Source organism: Mustela lutreola, chromosome 1 (genome assembly GCF_030435805.1).
Source record: "Mustela lutreola isolate mMusLut2 chromosome 1, mMusLut2.pri, whole genome shotgun sequence".
Lineage (NCBI taxonomy): Eukaryota > Metazoa > Chordata > Mammalia > Carnivora > Mustelidae > Mustela > Mustela lutreola.
In genome coordinates this window covers 199,077,216-199,085,198 of record NC_081290.1, presented here as the reverse complement: position 1 = coordinate 199,085,198, position 7,983 = coordinate 199,077,216, and the positions used below count along the sequence as shown (strand labels likewise).

The 7,983-nt window shown below is 40.6% G+C and overlaps 1 protein-coding gene across 2 annotated transcripts in view; it reads left to right on the top strand.

Annotated features, from left to right (window-relative positions):
- The first annotated feature begins 6,260 nt into the window (after positions 1 to 6,260).
- The window catches only part of ETS1 (ETS proto-oncogene 1, transcription factor), a 129,022-nt gene continuing 127,299 nt past the window's right edge, over positions 6,261 to 7,983 (top strand). For both annotated transcript variants that reach the window (XM_059184693.1, XM_059184677.1), the window contains exon 1: positions 6,261 to 6,391. In XM_059184693.1, the coding sequence (XP_059040676.1) occupies positions 6,269 to 6,391 (123 nt within the window). In that variant the 5' untranslated portion in view covers positions 6,261 to 6,268. The remainder of the gene's footprint in view (positions 6,392 to 7,983) is intronic.

Sequence of the window (7,983 nt, the reverse complement as noted above, 5' to 3'; positions counted from 1 at the left end):
CATTGGACTATTTCTAAAGGGAAAATTAATATGGGCAACATTTCTTTGTGGGAGCCCCCAAGCAGAAGAAGCTGTGGCTGGCCTTGTACAAAGCCAGCAGGACCCCGTTTCTCAGCAAGCTTGTCCTAATTGCCTTACTCAGTGCTGTGTCAGGCTCTCCTGTCCGGAGCAGGAGCCCAACACTCCAGCCATGAGGGAAGAACAGCCCATGCATTCTCAGGATTCGTGGGGCATGGTGGCCGGAAAATGGAAGCCTATGCTGCCATTGATAACAATGTTTCATATTGATCAGGTACAAACTTAATTAGTTAAATACTTAGCACTCAATGCTTCTTTAATTCTCATAATAATCCCTGAGGTGTATATATCCTTATTCTTGTTTTCCATTGGAGGAACTAAAGGTCAGAAAGCTTAACATGCTCAAGGTAACATAAGAAGAAGAAGGTTGGGATTCAAGTTGGGACAGTATAATCTCAAGTCCATAACACTGTGCTAGAGTGGGGTGCTCTACTGTAATCTTGATTAGACCAATAAAATCACACACTTGAAAAGAAAATTTTGCTTATCTTAATACAAAAGGAGCACAACTTCATACGAAAAGCAGAAAACACAAACACATAAGAAGAATAAAGCAAGCAAACATCTCCCATGCCACCAGAAATGACATAGGTGATGAGTGCTTTCAGATTGCAAACAAATGGTATCATTCTCTAGGTATGATATTTAGACCTGTCAAGCCATAACCTGTTAGACTCATGACATCCATATTCACGTGCAATATGATGGACGATTAGACTTCCTGCTGAAATGAATGAGAGAGCTCCATTGAGAAATGTGGAAAGACAACACCAGGAAATGTACTGGATGTCTCAGAACAATGTATATACATAAACCCTTGAGAAAGGTGTAGGGACAAGTGGGGAGGGGGTGGCTGCATATCAAACCATAAATTATAGTTACATTTTTGGTGTGAGATCAGGTGGAAGGGGGCAAGGGTGGTAGTTCTGAGTTTTTATCCACATTCTTGTGTATTGTTTGAATATACTGCAACCCCAAATTAATTGTATAATTAAAAATGGAAATTTAAAGCTAACCGTGTCAGAGTCGATTGACAGAAGGAAAAAGTAAAGGTCTTTCGAGGGAGGAGGGAACAAGGGACACAGAGACAAAGAACAGAAAAAGGAACAGAGTCAAAAAGAGGGTGATTAGAGACGGGTTTCTGCGGGCTCCAATATACCCTACCATCAGCCACTCTGCTCTGTCAGAACTTTTCGAATTCGTGGGTTTCAAAGGATGCTCCGTGAACCCAAGGGAACCAGGATGGTGACGGGTCTTTCACAAGCCTGATCTAAGCTACGTTGCAGAGGGGCCCTTTTCCAGGCCCATTTCACATCGGAGAGAGGACGGAAACAACAGGAAAGCTGGTTGGAGCAACTGCGGGGTCCTGGGAGGGCTATGCCAAGAACTCTAGCTTCTCCATCGGCTCGCTGGCACAGAAAAGGACAGGCACCTGGGCGCCAGATGTGTGCACACACGTGTGTGTGCCACTGCTGATACGTCTGGGGCTCAAGACATAGACTTGGCTTTTGATCACGGAAGGGAGATAGATTCATTACAAAGTACAGGATAAGAAGTTCCAGAGCTGGAGCATGAGTAGACAAAGGTTCTCTGTTCCCTGCTTTCCTTTCATCTTATCTTTTGGGGCCTCTCCGATATTTGGTGACCACTGCATTTGTAACGGTATCTGGATTTTACCTCCACTCAGTTTCGATAATATGTTTAGATGCTGCTTTCCTGCATGTATGGGGTCTTCTTAAACATCGGAGGTTTTTTCAGGGAGATGGAAGGAGAAAAGAGATAGTATGTACAATGCAACAAATGATGATTTTGCTTAGTTTCTCATTAAATTTAATGCCATTGCTGACTTCAAACTTGTTTTGTGTGCAGACGGTGGTTTAAAATGTGGATTGCTGGAGTGCCTGGGTAAGGCAGTCAATTAAGCAGATGACTCTTGGTTTTGGCTCAGGTCCTGATCTCAGGGTCCTGAGATCGAGCCCCATGTGGGGCTCTGCACTCAGCGGGGCATCTGCTTCTCTCCCTCTCTCTCTCCTTCTCCCTCTTCTTCCCCCTCTCCCTCCCTCTTTTCTCCATTTTTCCTCTTAGGAAATATAAACTTGCAATGTCATTTGTTATGCTGAGAGAAGGAAAAAGATTTCTTCACAGTAAGAGCAGCAAATCGCTTGGTAATTATTCTAGAAATTCATTCAGGCTCTATTCCAAATGTGTCTAAACTATATTGAAACTACCATCCTTCAGGCTGGGCTATGGAGATATTTAGAGAAGCCAACAATACTTTCGATTTAACTCTTTCCCAAGGGAGCCCAAAGATATATGCTTGCTAGGTAACTGGGTTTTTAAATTTTTTTTTCCTTGAGTATCTTGAAATATATAGTCATCTTTCCTAAGGTCCTTCTCCATGGAATTTGATATCCAAGAGCATGGAAAAGAACAACCAGCTTTGGCCTTTACAGTTAATTGTTTATACTAATTATCCAATTATACAGTCATCTCAACAACCTCATGAAATTGGGCCGGTATGTTATCTCCTCTTCGACAGATGACTTGACGGAGGGGCTCTATATAGTGGGGAGATCCCACGCTGCTACAAGTACATCCCCTTTTCTTCTGGAGGATCATTCCCTTTGTCCCATACCATCCATTTCGATCAGAAAGCATTCCTTCTGCAAATGGACTACTTTACCCTGGTGACCTACATTTTTTTCTTCAAGTCAGTGTATTTTTTTTTTTTTTTTAATTTTAGTACAGGGGCACATGGGTGGCTCAGTCAGTTAAGCATCTGTCTTCGGCTCAGGTCATGATCTTGGGGTTCTGAGATATAACCTTGTTATATAACCCTGCTCAGCAGGGAGTCTGCTTCTCCCTTTCCCTCCCCTGCTCTCCCTGCTTGTGCTCTTTCACTCTTTCTCTATGTCAAATAAATAAATAAAATCTTTAAAAGTTAAACTTTAGTATAATACATACAACATAAAATTTACCACTTAACCATCTTTTTTTTTTTTTTTTAAGGTTTTAATTTTAAGTAATCTCTACACCCAATGTGGGGCTTGAGCTTCCAACACCAAGATCAAGAATCACATGACCTACTGACTGAGCCAGCCAGGTGCCCCATCATTTTAACCATACAGTTCAGTGACATGAAATAATTACCACCACCTTGCATGTCCAGAACTTTTCATCATTCTAAAGGGAAACGCTGTCCTCATGAAACACTAACTCTTCATTTTCCACTCCCCTCTGATCATGTTGATTTTATTCTACTTTCTGTCTCTAAGAATTTGATTCTTTTAGGTACCTTGTAGAAGTTGAATCATACAATATTTGTCTTTTGGGGTCTGACTCATTTTCTCTAGTATGCTATCCTTAAGGTTTATCCATGTTATAGTATGTCAAAATCTCATTTTTCTAAGATTCAATGATATTCCGTTGTTCGTAACCACCACATTGTGCTTATACATTCATGTCTTGACAGACATTTGGGTGGTTTCCACATTTTGGCTATTGTTAGTGATCTACAGTGAACACTGGTATAATGTCTGCTTAAGTCTCTGCTTTTGATTCTTTTGGCTGTATACCTAGAAGGGAATTCTGAATCCTATAATAATTCTACATTTAATTTTAGGAGGAACCACCATGCTATTTTCCATAGTGGCTACACCCGTTTTATGTTCTCACCAGGATTTGTGGAAGGGTTCCACTTTCTCTACATCTTGACCAACATCTGTTCTTTCCTAGTACTGTTCTGTTTTGGTTTTATTGAATAAGAGCCATCGTCATAGGTGTGAAATGCTATCTCATTGTGATTTTGATTTACATTTCCCTGATGATGAGTGATGTTGACCTCCTCTTCATCTCTTCGTGTGCTTATGGGTCACTTGTATATCTTTGCTGAGAAGTCTACTCCAGTCATTTTCCCATTCTGTAATGGGGTTATTTGTTTACAAAACTCCATTTTGTAATGGGCTTATTTTGTAATGGAGTTATTTGTTTTGTTTGGAGTTCTTATGTATTCTGAATATTAATTTCTTATCAGGGATTTGCAAATATATTCTCTCATTTTTTTCCACTTTCTTGATGGTGTCCTTTGATGCACAAAAGGTTTTACTTTTGGTGAATTCCAGCTTACCTATTTTTGCTTTTATTGCCTGGGCTTTGGTGTCCTAGCCAATAAATTATTGCCAAATCCAGTGTTGTGAAGTGTCTCTCTATGTTTTCTTTTAAGAACTTTATGTTTTTAACTCTTATGTTTAGGTCTTTGATCCATTTTGAGTTAATTTTTGTGTGTAGTGTGAGATGAGGATTCAACTTCATTTATTGCCTGTGGATACCGATCTAATATTGCATTTTTGAAAATACCAATTTAAATAACACTTCCCGCTTTCCTGGGCATTGCCAGGCAACTTACAACAGTGATGACTTACTTGGCATCATTCAGATTTCTAGCTTATGCTCTTTCTCACCATGACAGGTAGAGGAGGGAGCTAAGGTCCTCAAGTATTGCTGACTGTATGAACTCTTATGTAGACAATGTCCAATTCCAGAACTTCTTAAAAATCACACCGTGTACCCTTGGAGGACAAGAATCCATGTCTTCTCTGCTTTTTTTCCAAATGTCTTGCAAACATAGTAAATACAATTATAATTAGTTGTGATGGGTTTAATTGACCATGAGCTTTTTAGGTAGCATGTCTTGCACTGTATTGCAATGGTTGATTTGTGTCTCTCTTCCCACGACAGCATAAACTTGTTATTTTTCCAATGTCTAGCACAGTGCCTGGCACAGACCTTTATTAAACAATACTGCACCAAATGGCGTTATCTCTTCCTTCTTCGAAGCCATATTAAAGTGCATAGAAAAAAGATGAGCAGCAAAATCTCATTTTAATTACAACACCATCTTAACTGCATTGCTAGCTTTATAGAGTGAAGGATAATGATGCTTTTGCTCTGAGGGACATTTATTAGATTTTCACAGAATTTCCAAGTTGTGCTTTTGTGATGTCACTAGAAAGAGAAAGGAGCCAACCATGACAAATCCAGCTCCCATCTATTCTTCAAAAAAGATAGAATCTTTTAGGATAAAACTCTTAAATTAAGCAGCCAAATAATGACTTTTCTTTTTTTAAATTATTATTATTATTTTTTAAACAGAATTTTTTTAAAGGATTTTATTTATTTATTTGAAAGACAAAGATCACAAGTAGGCAGAGAGGCAGGCAGAGAGAGAGGAAGAAGCAGAATCCCTGGCTGAGCAGAGAGCCTGATGCGGGGCTCAATCCTAGGACCCCGGGATCATGACCTGAGCCGAAGGCAGAGGCTTTAACCCACTGAGCCACCCAGGTGCCCCCAAATAATGACTTTTCAAAAAAATTTTTCTCTTAACAAAATAACCGTATTCCTAGAAATGATTTTACATGAATATAACATTCTTAACCATGGTTCCGAATATGTGAATAAAAGAAGCTGTATATTTTCACCTATAACAAATGTATGATTTTCACACTGCTCACATTTGCTCTAAATGGGAAATATATGAACATTTCTGTCCTTTAATTGCTGTGCCAGAGTCAGGACCATGAAACTAATCTATTTTAGACATCACCTAAGACCAGACTTACACGAATAGGGTATTTTAATTTTATTTTTAAGAATTCCCAGTGCTCCATTCCATATAATTATTTCCTTCTCCTTAGGAAACATCACATTTCACATCAGGTTAACAGAGCTAAACCAGAGCAGGTGACTGTTTGGTAGATATCCTGTTTTCTGACAGCCTTGGGGGACCTGATTCTACAGCAAGCTTTCCATTTCCAGACCCCTTGTCTAGGTTAATGGGGCGCCATTGAAACCATGAATATTCACATATTCAGTAGAAGGTAAATCTAATGCATCAGCAGAAGATGAGACAGGTTATCCCACTGAGCTGGTTCCCTTTGGCTCATCTCCCTCCCCATTACTCTCCATGGCTGCATTATATTTAATTGAAGAATAATTTGAAGGATAGAAAATAAGGTGTGATTCGGTGTGACCCCAGCCAGTAACAACATTTGCTTTTCCACCTAGACCAAAGAGCCTGTTCCCATGTCTGCCTCCGCATTGTCAAGGGCTTGGGGCACACTGCCTTTTTTCCCAGCTTTCCCGGCCTTGACCACACCCCCCAATTTAAGGAGGCAGCTCTATTAGAAACATTATGGTCTTTGCATCCTCTATAGCCATCAAGCGGAGGATTCCTGCAGGTAGTTGGAAAGAGACCGCAGACACTGAGGGAAGCTCACTCAGGACCTTTTCTTCACCCAGGCTCTCCGGCAAAGTAGTAAGTGAAGTGTGAGTTTCTGCCTAAAACTTTGCTCCTTTCCTTTCCGCTCCCCCCCTTTTTTTGTTTCATTCTGGGGAATTAAACAGTGAATTGATGGGGACTTTCAGGATACAGGCGGGTTTTCTCTTTCTCTTTTCACATTTTCCGATATTTTCCATTCAATTACTTAATAACAATTTTCAAAAATACTTCTTAACATTCTTAAAATAGTCTGAAATCAAGAGTGTTTCACTCTTCTCCCTGCTTAATAAAAGCAAAATCACACACGTTTTAGAGACTCGCAGATGACTTGTCAGAACTCTGAATTTTCCTCGCATATTGGAGCAGCTCCAAAGAAATAAAGCTGTAGTTAAACATAGAAATTCCTCTTTTTCTCTTTTACTCCTACCAAACCTATTGCTTTTTTTTTTTTTTTGCTGCCACGCAGCTTAATGAATTTTTGTAGAGAGGAAATTGCCACAGGTTTGACTCTTGCAAGTCAAACTAGCCAGTTTGTTTTGTGGTGTTCTTTTTTTTCTGTTTTGTGTTTTTTTGGTGTTTTTCCTTGTTTTGTGACTCCAGTTCTCCCGTGTTCTGCCTGTTTTGGGGGCTGTAGCTGAGACAGGGAGAGTCACAAAGTCACGGGGCTTTTCTCCTCTCCCCCGCAGAGATGGACTTCATTGGCGATGCTACGGAACCACAAGGGGTATGGATGGCCATTCCCTTGCACTGGGTGATTTTATCCTGCATTGCCACTCTGTGGCTTCTCATCTGCTGTTAACAAGCCCCTGTTACCCCACCTTTTAAAGCAGCGTTAAACATGGACGAACTGTTCAAAAAGATTCTGGGTTATTGAGATCAAGGTATTCACTTGTAGCTTTTCCTTACTACCTTTTGGGTAAGATTTTTTTTTAAATTTTAAACCATTTCCCCCCCTTATTTCATACCATTGCTGGGCAACTGAAAAGAGACATATCACCAAAACAACAGGAAAAAGCCTCTAAAATGATAACCCTGGCAAATTCCTCATGATTTGTAAAATGACTCTTCATCTGTCGTGGCTCCGGATTGTGTCGTCTCCTTCTTATCTAAAAACAAACCTTCCCCTTCTGCAGGCAGGGACTATGCGTGGAGGGTTGGCAGGGTGGCCACTGTTGCTGTTGAGATTCTTACTTACCTGTTATTGTTCCTGAATGGAGGGAAGGGACAGCTAATGAGTTAATGTCTGCAAAGAGCTTTGAAGATGAAAGGCCCTTTTCATGTGTTCAGTATTGTAGTTATTAATATTAATATTTGAAGAAGCATGCTGTTTCTAATTGTAAATCAACAACTCCCATCCTTGCCAACTCAGTAGTGAAAAAACAAACAGTCAAAAAAAAAAAAAAAAGCAGCCACACAGCGTCTTCCGTCCTGGTTCCGTTGCTGAGGAGGAGGGAGGCAGAGTCTGATTACAGGCTCCTTCCACCCACACGCTAGTGGGTAGAGGGGCCGCAAGGTCCAAGGGTAGAGTCTGGAAGAAGGTGGGCAAAAGGTGTCCTCCTTCAACACCTGGTAATGCCTGACCCTGGAGAGCTGGGTGAGAGCATGGACCTGGGCCAGTTGCCTGCCTC